At 46.5% G+C, this 18,512-nt stretch overlaps 1 protein-coding gene across 2 annotated transcripts in view; it reads right to left on the bottom strand.

Moving 5' to 3' along the window:
- RAB37 (RAB37, member RAS oncogene family) overlaps positions 1-16,041 on the bottom strand; it is a 54,810-nt gene extending 38,769 nt beyond the window's left edge. The window contains exon 1 of one of the 2 annotated variants that reach the window (XM_036900104.2): positions 15,031-16,041. In XM_036900104.2, the coding sequence (XP_036755999.1) occupies positions 15,031-15,102 (72 nt within the window). In that variant the 5' untranslated portion in view covers positions 15,103-16,041. The remainder of the gene's footprint in view (positions 1-15,030) is intronic. The other variant, XM_057501679.1, reaches the window with a different exon arrangement.
- Positions 16,042-18,512: the final 2,471 nt, after the last annotated feature.

Below are 18,512 nucleotides of genomic sequence, written 5' to 3'. Positions count from 1 at the left end.
CTACTGCCTCCAATTGCCCTATTTTACTGCCTTTTTGGCATTCACTGCCCTGTAAATGTACGTAATTATCGGCATATGGGCTCACTGTTTCCCCTCCCTGAGAGGCTGAAGGCTGCCTGAAGGTGGGGACTCTGTCTCATTCGCTGCTGTCTCCCCCCTGCCCAGCTTAAGGTCTGGTAAGTGGTGGGTTCTCAAGTGTTTCTATGTTGACTGAATGAATAAATAAATAACACGATGCTTTGGATTTGGGAACCCAGGCAAGTTTTCAGGAGCACCTGTGTCCATCATTCCAGGAAGGGAGTCCAGGCCCCCTGGGCAGGATTTCACAATCACCTTCCCAGAAGCATGAGAGCCTTCTTTCTCTCCTCCTGTGAGCAGGGGAGACGTGAGAGCCGTCACCCTTCCAGTGGGAGGACCAGGGTCTACACTTCACTTGGGTGTCTTTGGTGGCTGCTGGGATGAAGTGTCAGGGGAAAAAGACATGGCTTGCAAAGGAAATGACAAGCTAGACCTGGGGCCACAGGGAAGTGGCCCAGCAGGTGCACAAGCTGTAGACCGCTTAGTGGGCCACCATCAGTGTGTCCTGAGGGTTATCCAATTGCTCACAGCCCTGGACACCCCCTGTGGTCTGGGGGAGGTGGCCTGGTGGACCTCAGCATGTGCTGTTCTTTGCTCTGCCTCCCACTCCCCGAAAGATGATTCCCCAGAGCTGCAAGACCTTTTACCATCCTAGGGGAATTCGCAGAGCCCAGGCAAGCTTCAGTAGGCTTGGGCTCTTCATTTATGCCGGTGGGGTCCGAGTGAGATTGTTTTTGACCCAGGCCATTTTAAGATTTACAGAGCAAGAAGTGCCTACAGAAAGATCTTTAAATGGAAAACCTCAAAGCAGAGCAAAATTAGAGTGAGTTGAAGTACAAGAATAGAAGTCCTAACAGAAAGCCTTGGGCCTGTGCATTGCTATACCATTTTAACTATTATGTATAAAGTGGCTTTTTTAAATTGAGTTTTGAAGCAGCCAGCACCAAACAGAATCTGTAAGTACATGCGTGTGCTGGACAGTAAGGGATTCATCATCTTTTTTGGTGATCGATCACAGGTACTAGTGCAGGTTACTGCCACGGAACTTCTGACATAAACCTAGAAACACAGGGAAGACGAGAATTTAGTTCGGTTTGTCTGCAGGAATCTGGTTTTGCCTGCCTTTATCTAGACAGTGGATATGGGTTGGAAATGGAAGGTTCTGGCACCCTGGTTGAACTGAGGAAAGGTAAATCAGCTTAGAAAGATCCACTCTGATTACTTTTAATTGCCTTATTCCAGCTTTGAAAGAGTGTCTATCAGATAGATCGTCGGATTTAAAATCTTTATCCAAAATTCTAACCAGCTGGATCGGTGGCTGTCTGAGAAGGGGACTCTGTGTTCTCAGAGCTGACTAGCCCATGACACTTATGGAACCTGTCCAATCCATTCCACAGCTGGGCAGAGCAGATTCCTGACGGGTGGTCCTCTTGGGGAGCACTTGGGCTCTTTAGGTGTCGGGTCATGACTGCAGTACTGGGCCCTGAATCCAGCCCAGTTTCTTCCAGCCTGAACTAGAGAGTCCAGACAGTGCTGGGGAAGAAGTCAGGCCTGGGGGAAGGGAGGCAAACAGACGCAAGAGGCTTGAAGGGAAATTGTTTGTAGATTGGTATCTTGGCCTGTCTCAGCCATATCCGACTGCTCCCTAAAGACTTTGCTAAGGCATATATATCGGGTGCGGGACTAGCATCTTTATCGCAAGAGAGAAACTTCAGGTATGGATCTTCTGGTCTGACTGAGAGTGACATTTACCACTTCGCTGTATGGTTTCCAGGAAAGCATACTCTGTTAAGACAAACTCCAAGATATTTAACCACTCAGCGCTGATTATTTATAGCCTGTCTAAAGTCGCTGGGGTTTCCCTCTTTTGGCTTTTGAGTTATTAATATTTAAAGTCCCACTTTATACAAATTGTAGGATTTGGACCATCTCTTTTGAGAACTATGTGCATATTGCTGGCTTTTTGAAGACAGAGACTTTTAGAAAGTCAGTTGAGGGAGAAAAACATACCAGGCTTGTCACCTCCAAAATACACGTGTGGGATTGAAGTGAGGCTGAAGGCTGCTTTTGCTGGGCGCTCTGAAAATAGCTTTCATAGCTGCTTAGCCTTGGAAGGGCCAGCCTGCTGGAATCAGTTAATTTCACGTGCCAATCCACAATTTTTAGATTGGGAGGGGCTGATACAATGATCAGCCTTTTATTTTACCAAGTAAGTGTATTCTTATCCAATGTAATTGGACTTGACCATTGGTCAGTTCATTGAAAATGTTGGTTAAATCAGGGAGTTATAAAAGAGATATTATACTCTTTCTTTAAATGAATGATTTTGATTCAAAATATCTAAATGTATAGTAATTTGCTAGTATTCTGATGTAGACCTAAGCCTTTTTGCTTATGGATATCCTGAAAGAAGGGGCTTGTTGCCTTTTTTTGCACAAACCACACATACATGTGCTGTTCTAGTTCTAGCTTCTCTAACGTGGAGCAAGACATTCTAGACACTTGTGAAGTAATCTGCAAGACCCTTCTCCGTTTTCATGCGTTCACAGATTTTACAGTTCTCTCATGCATTCCTAATTTGACAGCATTTTTTAAGGCATGCTTTTATTGATTCTTTCCAAAGCATGCAGTCTAGTTTTTGCAGAAATAACAGTTCTCTTTTTGTTTATACTCCTAGTTCATTGGTCAATATCTTTCCTGTTTCCATTCTTGATTAGTTTATGGATGAGTTAAATAAATTTCATAATTATAAGTAATGTGTATGACCTTCCTAAATGAGTTTGGGCATGAACACAGTTGACTCCATTAAACATGCATGTCAATGGGTGACAGCAGAAATGAGGGGGCTACCCACTTCCATGAGCATAAAGTCAGTGTCTCCCCACAAGACTGAAGGGTGTTGGCTGTTCTGGGAAGTTGGTTTAGTGAGTGAATGTTTAAGAAAGTTTCTACTAAACCATCTATTATGACCATAATTTCACACAAAAAAAGGACATTTAGGCACCCCAAGTCAGAATAGTAGGCAGTGTTTGCCACGAAATGACAGTAACTTAATGACAATGTGGATTTATGTTGTGCGTGCATAATCTCCTACAAGGCTGGTGCTCACATATGGGTTAAGGATTGGCAGCCAGTGACCTTGCTCACACTCTTCCCTAGACAGGGATTCTCTCCTAGCTATTGGAGTCTAGCATTCCCCAAAGGCTTCTAGCAACCATCCTGGTTTGGACGCTGACTGAGGAAGTCACTCATAAGGGCCCCAGAGCCTTACATGGGTTGTGAAAAGGCTCCTTCAATCAGTCAGATTCTGCCTGCCCCGCACAAGCTCCTCCCCTGCGCCCACAGCTGACATGACCCTGTCCTGAAAATGTGTGGCTCTTGCATCAAGGGAGGGCAACTGACTCCCCAGAGTGACTCACTGAAGGAAATCTGAGGACAGGCTCAGAATTACGGAAGGGGAAAGACTCTGTTTCTAAGGGCAGAAATAGAGGACAGACATTCTGAACCCTTCTGTGGCAGAAAACCTACTCTTCGCAGAGTGGAGGAAAGTCTTCTCTTCTGTTCACTACAGTTTCCAGAAAAAAATCCCATCCTAGGGAGTTTCTGGAACCTCCCACATCCCTCCACATGACCTTCCTGTCTTCTGTGTTGCAAGCCCAGATATCCTTAATCCTGTTGTTTATTAGCTTATTGTTTCATTTTAACTTATAAAATATTTAATGCATACCATGTGTCTACATAGTGTGTGTACATGTTACAAAGGATAATGAAGCAAACACCCATTTACCCATCACCCTCCTGAAGAAATGGAACATTACCAGTACTACTGAAGCCACACAGCTCATTATTTGCCTTTTTTTTCCTTCCAAGGAGGAAGATGCTTGCCTAAGGTAGCTCTCAGGGTCCATCACAGCCGTTGGCCCACTCTCCTTATCTTCATGTTAATTAGCAAAGTTATCAGATGAACTGGACTGCGTCATGAGGCTTTTTGCACTAAACGGACAAGCCTATGCAGCTCTTTTATTTTAATATTTTTCTCCCCCAGTAAAACCACAGGCCAATGCCAGTTGTGCCTTTGTGCTAATTAAGGATCTGATAGGTTTGCCACTTGGAAAGCAGCCACATTGAGTTTCCCCATGGCTTTCCCATGCAGAATGCTGCTCCCTTCAAGGGTGCTGGGGGCAGACCAAGAGGCAACAGGTCACAGCCCCTGGTCTCAGCCGCACTGCCCTCTGGTCACTGGAAAGAGTTCCAAAGTTCAGGCGATGTACTCATTTCCAAATTTCACACAGCTTGTGCAAAATTAAAAATAAATCACAAAAGCAGAAGGACTAAACCCTAGAGATCTGTGTCCTCCCACTGAAATACCCTGGTGTCCCATGGATGGCAAATGAAAGTAGAAGCAGTGAAGAGGTAAAGTCTTTTATCTTCAACAAAGTGAGACATGAGAACAGGAAGTGGGCAAAGGTGAGGGAGAGCCTCCCCCGAGCAGTTTGGCTGGCTTTCCTGGGTTGTTGTCCTGCAGGCGGATGCAAATCCCTGGGGGATAACGTTGCTTGGCTCCTCTGCCCCTGAGACCCAATTAACAGTGACTCACTCCACCAGGGCTACTTGCCAATGGCATCTGCATGGCTTCAGGGGTCAAGTCTCGAGTCTGCTTTGTGAGTGACCGTCCCTCACTGGCACTGCCACTGCCTCCCTGCTTGTGTTGGGCCAGGCTGAGACTGTCGCCAGGGCTGCACTAGAATTTGGGGAGGTCAGCACAGAAAGGGTTTGGATAGCTTCCAGTTGAAGCCTTCCTTTCCCTGAGCACTCTGGGGGTCCAGGGAGGGAGGTCAGATGCCCTGAGTTGGGCTCTGCCTTTTATGTACTTGCTGAGTGGACTTTGGCCATCACAGAATGTCTCTCGGGGTCTGTTTACTCCTCTGCAAGATGGGGCCTAATCAAAGTGCCACAGACCTTCCAGCCTGTGATTTCAAAGTAACCGAAGTAACCTCCTGGTTCCCAGTGTGTGTGTGTATAAAGATCTATGTCAGCTCAGCCCCCCGACACATCTCCAGCAGATCCCAGCTACCTTTGAGAGGTTCCCAGGGCTACTGCCTGGGGCCCAGTAGAAGCCTCCTTCAATGCTCTTTTTAAGGCAAAATGTTAGCTATGGATGGTAGGTACTTTTGCTTTGCTATTCTCTACCTTTCATCAAGCTTCAAAATTTGAGAATTAATGATGAATTTTCACATATTCACACCATGGAATACTTTGTAGTTATTAAAAATAATGATAGTGAAATATGGATGGCAAAATGTCTCTTGTATATATATAAAACAAACAAGCATTTTGCCACCCACGTTTAATATATATATTATATATATATAAAATAAAAACATCAATATATATTTTGAGCACAATTTCAGTTTTATTTAAGATGTGTGTTTTGAAGCAGTGACAACACAGGTTAACTGTTTTCTTGTGCATTTCTCAGGTTTTGTAACTAAACATGTATTAATAATAATGGCTCCCATTATTAATTAATAGCCACCAATCAAAGCTGCCTGTTCATCCAGCAGTGCTCATATCACAAGCGCAAGCCCCCTTCACCTCTTCCCCAGGCTCCTGAGGGCGCACCTGCGGCCGGAGTCGTGCCTGCCCACCTGTGCGTGTTCCCATCTGCCTTCCGCACCAAACTTCCTGCTGCCCGTGAGCTCGCAGATTCTCTTCTGCTGGACACAGCCACTCCTTGCCATTCCTCACACAATGAAGGCCCTGGGGGGGCTCTGCCCATGCCTTTGACATTTTGCCCAGAGCATTAGGTGACCCTCCTCGGGCTCTGCATGGCTCCTCTGAAAGCACGTGTGGTGTGAGGCCAAAAGAAGGGAGACACACCCCAGAGAATAGCTCAGAACGACTACAAAGACCTGACCTCAGACACCCACTCCAGGGGTTCTTATTTGACAGTAGGAACAGTTACATCACGTGGGACTCAGCACAAAATGAAAATAGAGGGCTCCTTGAACAAAATTTAAGAGTCTCAAGATAGTGACAGCAGAGTCTTAAACAAAACATGGGGCCCTTCCAGGTGTGGGGCACTGCGTGACTGCCCAGGTGGCAACCCCATAAGCTGGCCTTCGGTAGCAGGCTTCTGGCTCACTTCTCACTGGCCTTCATGTGGCCATGGACGACCTGTGCCCGGCGCCCCCCACTGGCAAATGCAAGTGTCCTCATACCAACTAACCCTGGCCACAAAGCAAAAAGGAAGAGCTTCCCCTAATTCCAGTCTCAGCCCCACACCTATGCCCCCTCCTCTGGCCCCACATCAATCTCCTCCCAGGGGGACTCACAGTTGGCTCAGCTATTTCCGTTACAGGAAAAGCTGCTCCCACCCATAGGGTGAGGTCTGACTCCTGGCCCCAGTAAGCTAATTGCTTTATAAGGTGACATCAGTTCATTTCCTAAGTCTGGCTATTAATAACCTAGGTCTGGATATTCAGTCTTAAATGACACCATGGGTGAGACACAACTAGCCCCGCTGAGGTGAGGGGGGTCAGGTTCAGTTCATTTCTTTCTCAGTCACTTCTCATTAAAGATCTAAAAGTATGGAACTCAGCTCTCCATCTGTTACCATCTGGGGGCATCTGTTGATTTTGCATGACTAGCCTATAGCTAATCCCACCTCCGTTTTCCTTGGAAATCACTCTCGGTAGTCAGGGCCTGGGTGGGACTGACTCCACCTTCAGGGGTGGGTCTGGGACTCATTTCCGTCCAGTGAACATTAAATATAGGACTTTAAATTAGGAGCTGTGAGGATGTGACCCTGGAACTGCGGGTGACCCTGTGACCCCGTGAAGAGAAGCCTGCCTGTGAATACAGCTGAGCTAGAGGACAGAATATTGAGAGACAGAGCGAGACAGATGCCATCGTTTGAGTTGCCAAATCCCACCAAACAGCGTCCCCAGGCTTCTCAGTTACACGAGACAATGAATTCCCTTTTTTGCTTAAGATGTTTTGGACTGGGTTTTGTCACTGGCGATCCCAAGGAGCCTGACTAAGAGTTCTCCATTTATGGGCAACAGTAATGTCTGTGCTGCTTATGCTCAGTGCTGTAGAAGTCAGTGAAAAAAATATGCAAGTGTTGTAAAGGGCTGTTTGAACCGAATGACCGAGGAAATGCAGTGGCTAATGGCAGAGCCAGGACAAAAGCCCTGAGGCGGATGGAGTGGGGCGGACAGGACAGGTGGTGGACCATACACAAGCTGGAGCAGAGGGGTGTGGACGAGACTACTCTGTGTGGCCTCTCATGCATTTGGTGCTGCCCTGTGATGTCTGGAGGACACCTGGCTTTTGGGCATTGGGGAGAGAGGGTGCTGGAGGGCATGACTGCAGGAATCACCTGGCCCCTCACTTCTGTCTTTCCCAGCCTCTCTTCGTTTGCCAACCTGTTATTCCAGGGTCAGGCCCTGGAGTTTCTGAGTTTGCCTGGATGTTCACTGGCTCAGACCTTCGGAGATGTTCAGGGAAGAGGTACCAGCTTTGCTTCGACTTATCTGACTCTGCCAGGCTGGGGGCATGGATCTGCACTCTAGCACTTCTCAGGAGGGCACTGGGGAACCCCTTCCTTTCTTGGATGTGGATTTGAAGGGATCCCTGTCTTGGGGGCCAGAGCATTTTGACCTTCAGACACTTCTCCCACCTTCCCCCAAGAGCTGTGGATCTTTCAGCCCTTCAGACTGGTCACTGAGCTGGGACCCAGAACTTGAGGACCCAGTCTAAGAGCTGCAGGCACTTGAATGAGTTCCCAGAGGCCCACTTCCCATCACTCAAGACGGGAGGTCCATGACCTTTAAGAAGTCTTCATGGGCCCTGAAGTCCATGTGCCACGACTGGCTGAAGTCAGATGTGGCCGGAGCCAACTCTCCGTGCCAGCCCTCTGATCCACCCGGCCTGCGGGACTCGCGTCCTCCAGGGTGGGGCGGCGCCGTGTCCCCGGGTGCTCAGCGGAAGTTTGCTGAATCCACTCTCAAACCAGAAATGTCTGATTCCAAGCGGGGCACTGGAACGAGGCAGTGGTGGGATATAAGGAAATGGCCCCATCACCTTCTGGTTTTTTCATGGTTCTCTCCCGGGAGGCCCAAACCCCTAAGGCCCTGACATTCGCACTGAGCAAGCTGGAGGCAGAGGGGACAACTATGGGTAGGTCCGATGGAGGTTCCTGGAGAGGAGGCACCCTCCTCCTCCCCATCTCCTGCCTGGCCATAACCAGGTCAAGTCCAGGGCATTGTTGACCTCAGAGGCAAGTGGCTGAAGAGAGGCTGAAAGAGAGCAGGAAACTGGAGATCTAGAGAGAATAGCACACCCACCCAGCCTAGGTCACAGTTAAGTACAGCCAAGGGAGGCAGAGGTCAGGGTGGGGAGGACCCGGAGGTTAGAGTTCTGGATTGAGGCTGTCTTCATGGTGTAGCAGCCATCAAACCATATCAACCTGATTTTGTAAAATATCTGAATCCTAAGTCCCTTTTTTCCGGATTTCATGTTTAGCAGCAATCCCAACTGTGTTGGCATCTAGGGCCCTACATCAGTCTTGAGTGTGATTCACACCAGCCTGCCTGGAGAGAGGGATCCACTCTTGAGTGAGTGAGCAAAACTGCACCTCTGATCCTACAGAGTTAGGGCCACACGCTAGACTGCTGTCAACGCATGGGGCAAAAAATGGGGCAATCTTGTGAACCCTTGGCTAAGCTCTCTGCTCTCTCCCGACTCCTTATTTGTGTCTAGTTTGTTGGGTTTGAATCTGGGCTCTATCACTCATTAGCTGGGTGAACTTAGGTAAGTTTCTTAATAGCTCCAAGCCTCAGTTTACTCATCTGTAAAATGAGATTAAACTAGGGTTGTAGGATTAAGTGATGTAAACTCCTTAGTCTCACTGGGCCTTTGCTAGGTTATAGCACAAAGATGATTTCACACTTCTCAGTTCATAACCTAAAAGAACTTGAGAAGGGGACCTGGAGAAGAGGGTAGAATCTGGGTAAAGACGAAGGTGGGACTGCTGCCCCCCAGAGGGAGGAGGCTCCTGATGGGCCGGAAGGGGCTCTGCCTCATCTGGGCTCTGTGTCTGCAGCCTCATTCCCTTCGATGTGGAGTCAGGCGGGGCTGGAAGAAGCCAGGTGCTACCAGCTCGTGACTGTCCCCTGAGGAGAGACTGTTCTGGGAAGAGCTGCTTTTTAATAAGCAGACTAGCTGGGGGTGCTGTGGATGCAAAATCCAAAAGGCAAAGGGAGGAGGAGGAGGGGAAAAGGTTTCCTTTGCCTTTAAAAGGCCCACAGCAATGAAAGCTTGGAAGGACTGAAAAGAGGAACACAGAATCCCTGGCCCTGCCTATACCTCAGGAGAGGAGGGTGTGTGTGTGTGTGTGTGTGTGTGTGTGTGTGTGTGTGTGTGCTGACAATAGCCAGGGGCAGAGGACTAAAGGGCAAGAGAAAATACGAGCTTAAACACAACTTAATTGAAGACACCTAAAAGCACACCAGTGGCATTTGCAGAAGCACAAGATATTAAATAACATCCTCCTGTTGAGGAGTAAAAGCTGTCTGTTAGTAAGCAGAAATACAAATAAGAAAGGAGGGAGCAGACTTGGGCAGCAAGGTCAGGGCAACAGGAGTCATTTGCTAGGGTAACTGAGCTCTGCTTATTTCAACAGTTACGTTGTTCTCACCTCACCATTTAGGACCTTGCTACCTTTAGGAGCAGGGCAATGTCTGGGGAGGCCTGGATTGGTACAGTCAGCTGGGGGTTAAGATTTCCAGATCTGTAGGGTGCAGCTGGCTTGGGGCTCTCTCACTCCTTGGTTGGCAGATGGGAGGCTGGCCCGGGGCTGCTCGCAACTGGAGAAATGCATTGCCCGGATGCTCTGCAAGTTAGCAAAGGAGCTGTGATCTCCGGTCCCACCTGCAGTCTCCAGGGTCTGCTTCTCTTGCTGAGAAGGGGTGGATGGAAACAAGGAGCATGCTGGGATAAGTTCAGAGTCACCTCAAACTTCCTGTTCAACCATTCCGCAGCCTGGTGCTCACCTCTGGCCTGTTTACTTCCAGCAGTGCTGGGTTTCCTGCCCTGAAAAGGAAGTCACAGCCCCTTCCCGGAGCAGCTCCCAGAAGGAAACATTAGCGCACTGACACTACTGAGCGTCAGAGAGCGTCTCTCAGAAGGCCCCCGGGACTCCAAACTGGGGGGAAGAGTGCTTGGGGAGGAAAGCCTGAAGAGCTTGGAAAATGACTCTGAGATGTTAAACGGAGTCACCACCGTTTCCTGCTACGGTTAGCCAGGAGACCCAGCCGGCGCGGCTCCCCAGGCCAGCTGCAGGCTCCGGGGTCCGGGCGGGACCTGGGTCCACCAGCGGAGCCCCACGAGGCCGACCGGCGGTGATGCACGTCACTTGTTTATCTGAAAGCCTCCCCGGCAAGCAAGAGAGGAAAACAAGCAAATGGAAAAATTCCACAGGGAGTGGCTAACTTTTCTTGTTTTTTTTTTTTGTTTGTTTGTTTGTTCCTGACTGAGGATGAAATCTGGCAAGAATTGGACCTAGTGCTTTTCACTTTGGTTTTTTTTTCTTAAAAAAAAAAAAAAAAAAGCCCTCACACCTTTATTGAGGTAAAACGGACTCACTTTGAAAGTCAAATCTCTTCCTCTCCAGGGTATGGATTTTCCTGTGGAATTGGATTCTTTTACTACAAACTTTGTTTAACTGGGAAAAAAAAGTCCCGGAGGGATAAGGAATGTTAAAGGGAGAGAAGAGCAGGTGTGGCCTTCTGCTGGTTGTGTGTCTTCCCTTGGTAAAATTTTCTGGCACTGGAGGAAAATGCTGCTGACTTCACACCCTTCTCTAGAGTCAGCAGGTGACAGTCCCGTGGGGAGGGGAGGCTGGCTGGCATGTGGAACTCCGGTTCTCTTAGATATTAACTCTTCATTAGAGGCCATAAGTGAGAGAGGACATTCAATTGAGTTCAGGAGCGATATAATTTCTTCCGGGATTATCCCGCTGTATTTTCCTGCACCTTTCTTTGGACACTTCTGAGACACTACGTGGTATCACAGTCATCTGGGTGCGTGTCTGAGAGACCACAGACTTATGGAAAGTCAGAACAATTTGGTGTGTGTGTGTGCGTTTTATATCATGCCCAGCACAGTTTCTTACACTCTGGAAATGCTCAGTACATGTTTGTTGAGTGAATAGATGAGGCTTTTTATCTAATGTGGAGGGACATAGACATCACGAGATGAGCAATAGAAGAGGGAAGTAAAGGACAAATCCAAGAGAGGGAGGGGAGGGGTAGAGAGGACCTGCTCACCTCTCCTGCTCACCTGGGAGAGGTATTCGAGCAGAGTCAGAGGACAGAGACTTTTTGTTCTTATCTCCCCGGTAATTCCATTTTTTCCAACAAGGACCAAGGCCTGGAAGAATGGATGGACAGTCCACATCTGTCACTGGTCTTTGTGAAGTGCTATGGACGAGACTGACTTTGGCTTGGTCATTGTTTGCCCCTCCTGGAACAAGATTGGCTTGTGAGCGCTGGGGATGGCGAATTAGGAAGTAAGCTCTTGGACTGAAGTCTCTTTGACCTGATTCACTAGCATCTGGGGCAAAAGCTGCCCCTCTCTGCTTGATCTGCCCAGAGTTTATAGTCACAGCAAGAACCCAAACCATGGGTTTGGGGGCTGTTCCTGAGCCCCTAAGTCTTATCATTGCCCTTAATAGCTCTTGAGACTTTACTGGTAGCAAGAGAGGGCTGGCAGTTCTCTGAGGGAAAGAGCAGGCAGGGTTGCTCACATGTTTTAAATTATTTAGCTGCATCAAATATTCAGATTTGTGAGAACAACAGCAACTCTATTTAAAAACTCCAAGCATGTGATGGATGAACTCAATGTTTCCAAGCAGTTCCCAGCTTCTAGCCCATACTCCAGAATATTCTAAGAGTTGCTCAGGCTTATTTGGGTCAGCCTCCAACTCTCGGGACTAGTTAAACTGTAAGTACCATCCAAGGTTGATGATATTGGCATATGTTTTTCATAGAAGTGATTTAATGAGAGTGTCACATACCTTACCTCCCAGAGAAAGGAGATATTCAACTTTGGAAATTAAGGTTGAGATGTTCACACAGAAATCATGATTTTTGTAGGTGTGTGAGCCTAATTTCATGGGACTGTGCCTGTGAAGTGTGTGTGTGTGTGTGTGTGTGTGTGTGTGTGTGTGTGTGTGTGTGTGGTGCTACCGCTCTTCTCACAAGTCCTCATCATTTTGGGTGAGACCCAATGTGACCTATTGAAGTTGCCTCGGAGCCCAAGATGTGTGTCCTAGTAACAACCACCATTTATTCAGTGCTCCCTATATGCTGGAGAATGAACGCATAAGTGTACACACACACACATACAAACAAACATACCTATATAAACTTTATATTATCTAATTTTGTCAAAAAACAAGTCAGGTATTATTATTCCTACTTAATAGATTAAAAAGGTAGGGATCACAGATCTTGCTCAAAAATCACACCAAGAAAGCCTGGGGTTTCTTTCCATCAGACAGCAATGTCTTTTCTCTGGCAAGTTTCTATGTCTATCCTACATAAAATCTGGCAGCCCTACCAAAATATTAAATGATCCTTCCACCTCTATAAAAGTCATCTCTGGGGAAGAGAAGGGGAAGAGTGCATGAAGAGGGAAGGAGGTTTCTGCAAAGCTGGCAAGGTTCTGTCTCTTTATTTGGGTTGTTCTTGCACAGAGATGCTCACTTGGGGCTAATCCACCAGGGTGTACACATATGGTTTGAGCTTTTCTTCTGTTTGTTACACTTCAATAAAAAGTTTATTTAAAAGGTCCTTCTTCCCAGCAACTAATGTTGGAGGGGCGCCCTGTTTCCTGTTCTGGTGAATCAACAGGAATTCTTTGGACTCTATTATGTAGCAAACTTAATATATGTATATGTTTATGTGTATGTACATGTATTTGTGAAAATGTTTTTAAGTAGATCACAATAAGAACACAATATTAGGAGGAGGTAATCAGCACTGCACGAAAAAGAACTCTTTCTACCCACATATGTTATTCTTCTTGGGCACAGAAAGTTTAAGGTCAGTTTCTGTGCCCAAGATGCCCACTACCAAGCTGAAGAGACTGAGCATTTACTGGTAGTAAGTAGACTCTTCTCTTCAAATATAGTGGAAGTTAGTAGGAATAGGCTGTCTCCCAATCTGGTGATCAATAAACCCAGAGGAAAGGAAAGTCCCATGGGCTGCCTCCAACATTTCACATGTGGGTAACTGAGGTGGGAAAAACCACACTTGATCAATACTTTGAAAACCTTGACCTCCAAATCTTAAAGCTTTCAAATGAATATTTGTATCTTTATAAGATGGTTTAAACTTGGCAACACTCATATATCTAGTCACCAGAAGGCTTTTATAATCGATTTGTTATTGTGTTCTTTAGCTTTTATGTACTTTCTACTGGGGCTAGAATCACAACCTCAAAGAACACAGAACTTATTCTAGTTTACTTCAAACTAATGGTTTTAAAATTACATGGCTGGGGCAGTTGTTATAAGTTTTTCTCCTTCTTTATACCCTAGGGGTTGAGGGACCAGGAGAGAGAAGTCACATGGACTATTCAAATCTATAGACCCACTTCCTTTAATCTTTGATTTTCCTGTATTTGTGTGAGAAATAGCCAATGTGACATAGGGCTGTGCACATGAAATGTTAATGTGCATCTGAAACATTAATGTGCATGCTCGTTTCCTAGGGATCTTGTCAAAACACAGATTCAGATTCAGTAGGTCTGGGGTGGGGCCTGAGAGTTCACATTTCTAATAAGCCACCATGTAATCCAGCCTTACTCGCATAGGGATCACACTTGTATAGAGAAAAGAATATTAGACTTGGAGTCATAACTCCTGGCTTTTAGTATGAGCTCTGCTATTTACTACTTTGCTTCCTTTGACAAGTTAGTTTGCCTCACTGGACTTTTAGTTTTCTCAAATATAAACTATCATAGGGGAAGAGGGTGGATCAGATTATTTCAAAGTTTCCATTCGTGGAATCTCCAGAGCAATATTCTGATTAATCTCCAAGTACAAGACCATGTACAACCCTTCAGGGGACTAACTGATAAACCGGTATTAGCAAAGTAGGACATATAAAGGCTCAATGGAGAGAGCAGAGAAAGGGATGAGGAGCAAAGATTTCTTATGGGAAATATAAGGCTCTGATTCTTTCAAGGTGATGGATTTAAAAAGTGTAGCCTAGAGAGAGGCTGTTGCTTTTTCTCAACAATTGCTTTAAGAGGAGAACTATATTATTGAGCATTGAATTGCATAAGAAACTTGAAGGAGGGAAGCCATGGACAAGTTAGAGCTTTGAGATAAGCAAACACCTTCAAGTGACGTGAGCCATGGCTGGAGGGTAGCTTTCTGGAGCCATAAGGAAGTCTAATTGGAAAACGCGAGTTTATTTTTGCTGCAGATTGTTTCTGTCTAATTTCCACCAAATTGGCCAGGGACTTCTTTGGTCTTCGACCACAACTTCCAGACCTATCAGGGCCAGAGCTTGTGAAGCAAGGGTGGGAGGGCAAACTCAGCCTCCCACGAGGGTTACGGAGGCCAGGATGCTCAGGGCACGCAGGGTTCAAACGGACGAGAGGCAGGAAGGGGTGCGTGAGGAAGGGACACAGGTGATCTAAGTGAATGAGAAGCTGCCGACAATTTGAGCCTTGGGCGGCGGCCCCTCCCCCAGCATTTAGGCATGTCTGTTTTGAGCAGCAAACAGGATCAAACAGCAGGGGTTCCCCAGGCTTACAGATACCGACGAGTTTCTCTGTAAGTCCCAAAGCCACGGCAGGGGAACAGAGAGAACTCCTATTGGCGGCGCCTTCTGCCAGCGTTGGGATGGAGGCTGGGGACTGCGGGATTCTTACCTTATGCAGGACGTGCTCGCTGAAGTCAGGGCCAGCGCCCCGCTGGTGGGAGTCGAGTCCCTGCAGGTCCATGTCGGGCGCGGAGCCCACTGCTCCTCGCTTTCCCAGCGTTCCGCGTCAGCGCTCCCAGAAGCTCCGTCTAGGCTCCGCGGGGTACAGCAAGCTCGGGCCCAGCCCCGCGGGCCTGGCTGCATCCGGGTTCAGCACCGGACAGTTACCGCAGCTGCGGCGGCTCAGCACGCGGCGGGCGGGCCCCGCACCCAATGTCCGCCGCGTTTCAGCACCAGGAACAGCGGCTTGTCCCTGTGCGCCCGGCACCGGAGTTCGGAGATCCAGTCGGCTCAGTCCCCTGTCTCGTGACTCCAGGATGCTGGAAGGGACGCAAGACTTCCCTCTAGCCGGTGGTCCGTGAGTATCTCATTCAGCCACCGGACTCCGGAAGCTAAGCGACCCGCTGCGTTCTCAGGGCACTGCAGTCCCTGGAGCTCACGGTTCCTGACTCTCAGTGAACAAGCGTCCCCGTCACACCACGCAGCTCAGCTTATCTCCTGCTTTGCAGGGGCGTAGTCTTGCGGCGCTGGCGCTGCTTCTCTTTGGTCTCTGGGCAGTTGCCTCCAGTATGTATGAGGTCAATGGGTGATGGGCCTTAGGGGTCCTTGAAGTCTGAATTATTTAGCAAGATTCTGCTTAACTGCATTTTCCTAAGGAGAGGGTGCAGAGCTTTAATTACCCTCTCGAGGTTGCATGTGACCCACCCCCCAAAGTTATGAACAGTTGCTTCAGGAGGGGCAGAATAGTGGTTTGGTTAAGAGCGCGGGCTCTAGAGTACACATCTTGGCTCTGAAAATTGTTAGTTGTGTAACCCTGGGCAAGTTACTTAACCTCCCTAAATGTCTGCAAAGTGGAGCTAATAATAGTACCTACCTCCTGGTGTCATCCAGAGGATTTAATGAGTTAATTTATGTAATGAGACTAGAACGGTGCCTGACATATGCTAAGAGCACAAAGAATGTTAAGCTGGTGTGCTCTCTGGGTAGGAGGATGGGAGGCTCTGGATACCTCCCCTAAACACTGGGGGAGTCCTGCTGCAGGAACCTCCCATTTGCAGTCACTTCACCACCTGGAATAGGAGAGCATGAGACTGACCACCATCGGGACTGGGGGCTGAGAAGGTGGCCCAGGGGTTATCCTCATATATGACCTTGGTGTTCAGCAGGCAGGATAAGTGCTAATGCCACCAGCAATTAAGGTCAATACCAAAACGGGGGACAAGGGCCAGGCCTAGGGTCTAAAGAGTATACTTTACTACTGGGTTTCAGGTCCTTTTTGACTGGGTGGCCTTAGCTTATGTTTGGGATTGCTTATGTCTTCTCATCTGTAAAATGGGTAGAGCAATGTGTGCTCACCTCATTGGGCTTTTGTGAAGTGTAAATGAGAAAATGTATGCAAGAGTCCTTTCTTTTAAACCGTAAGTCAAGTTTAATTAATGAGGTATTATTGTTACTGGAATCACTATATGACAGATAATCAGCAGTGATTAAATGAACAAAGCCAGGGAACTAGTGTATTTGTGGGTATGACATTCTCACTATGTCTACAGTTGGCATTCTTAACTTGAGGTGAATAGATGGACTTTAGGGGAATCGTGAAGCACTGAAAACATTACCAAAAGTTTTGCTTATATGTGCTTTTCTGGGGAAAAGTCCCATAAATTTCATTATGTTTCAAAGTATTCAAAGAAAGTTAAGGACCAACATCTTAAGAGAAGCTCGGATCATTCCTTTCTCCTGAGCGTCCTCACCATCCATGACTGTAGATAAGAAGGTTCCAGAAGCCAATGGTTGTTTTGCCCTGAGCCTCACATTACTGGGAAGGGTCACCACTTCTCAGGGACTAGTCCTGACTCTGAAGATTCAGAAACATGATTTCATCTGTTTGTTCAAGGGTTACGAAGAGCACATTAAAGTATCCAAACTGATCTGCAGCTGATGATCGAAGATTTCCCTGAGAAATGGTGACTAGGCTGAGATCTGGAGGAAGAATGAGTATCAGCCAGGTGTAGGAATTGGCAGTGTGACTCCAGGAAAAGCAATCAGCATGTGCAAAAACTTTTTTGTGTCAAGGAGCTGAAAAAAGACCAATCTGGCTGGAGTCCAGAGAGGGAGGAGACAGGAGTGAATGGAGAAAAGTCTAGAGAGGTAGGTGAGGTAGGTAAGGTAAAATGACCTCTAATTTGTATTTGTCTGATGTTTTTCTCATGGTTAGATTGGAGTTATGTGTGTTTTGAGAGGAAGGCTATGGAGGTGCCATGTCAATATCAGCACATGATGTCGAAAAGATGTGTTATCAGTATGATTTATCACTGATGATGTTAAACTGGATCACCTGACTGAAGTAATATTTGTTAGGTTTATCCACTCACATTTTATTCCCTCTTTGATACCCTTCTATTGTTATTTAACACTTCTTTCCCTCTGGAACTGGGATTCCAGGTTCATAGCTCTAGGGTTATTTCATGTATTCCTACCACAGCCTTAGAATCAGTCATTTCTCCAAGGAACACTTGTTCTTTTTATTGGAGAATGGCATTAGGAACCATCGTCTGGGTGCCTGACATGTTCATTACACCTGGGGTAATGTCAGATGTACTTTTAATTTTAAAGTTCTCAACTGATAGAAATCACATTTTAGGTGTAATCATAGTTATATAATACGTAACTATTATGTTTTGTAACTTTTATATATTTATTCTAAAATTTGAACCCCTTCCTATACTCCCAAGATTTAAATTTCTGTAATTAGGCAAGCACAGTTTACTCACAGAGCCAAAGGGTACGTTATGATTGTTTCCATTTTATTTTCAAAAGCTTATGTCATCAAGCTAAAAAAGATTATTCTTTTAAAATAAAAAGCCATTGCTCTAATCAGGCATTGTTTTATTCTGTTGCATTTTACGTATTTGTTGTTTTCTACAGTTGCTGATTGCCTTGCTTTTTGCTGGTTGAATACAGGCATTCTTTATTATATCTCTCATATCTCCCACCTTTTTACTTTTCATTTTCCTTGTAAGGCATTTCATTCCTTCCTTGAATCTCAGCAGCTTCCTGTCCTGATACAAACTGGTTTCTTTGTATTAAGTAATGGCTTTCTTATATTTCCTTCCCACCGAGTTTCTAATTGCTTTTAAAAATTGAATTCTGGGCCTTCATCATACGCTCGTGGCTCATTTTCCAGGTTCCCTTCTGTACTATCTCACGAACTTCTCCGCTATGGGACTTTATTTTCTTGGTCTAATATGAGCCAGTTGCTTTCTGGCCCTGCTGTATAGCTGTAAACCTGATGTTTTCCTTTAGTTTTATTCCTTTGTGGGTTCAGTATTTCACATGATTCATGCTTTCCTTTTTCTTGGTTTACTCCCTTTTGAACTTAGTTTAATTTTCTTGGTTTACTTCTCAGGGATAAGTATTTGAGGAAGTTGCTCG

The sequence above is a fragment of the Manis pentadactyla genome, chromosome 4, assembly GCF_030020395.1.
Source record: "Manis pentadactyla isolate mManPen7 chromosome 4, mManPen7.hap1, whole genome shotgun sequence".
In the NCBI taxonomy this organism is placed as follows: Eukaryota; Metazoa; Chordata; class Mammalia; order Pholidota; family Manidae; genus Manis; species Manis pentadactyla.
Note: the sequence above shows the minus strand (reverse complement) of the source record. Positions and strands in the feature narration are given on the sequence as shown.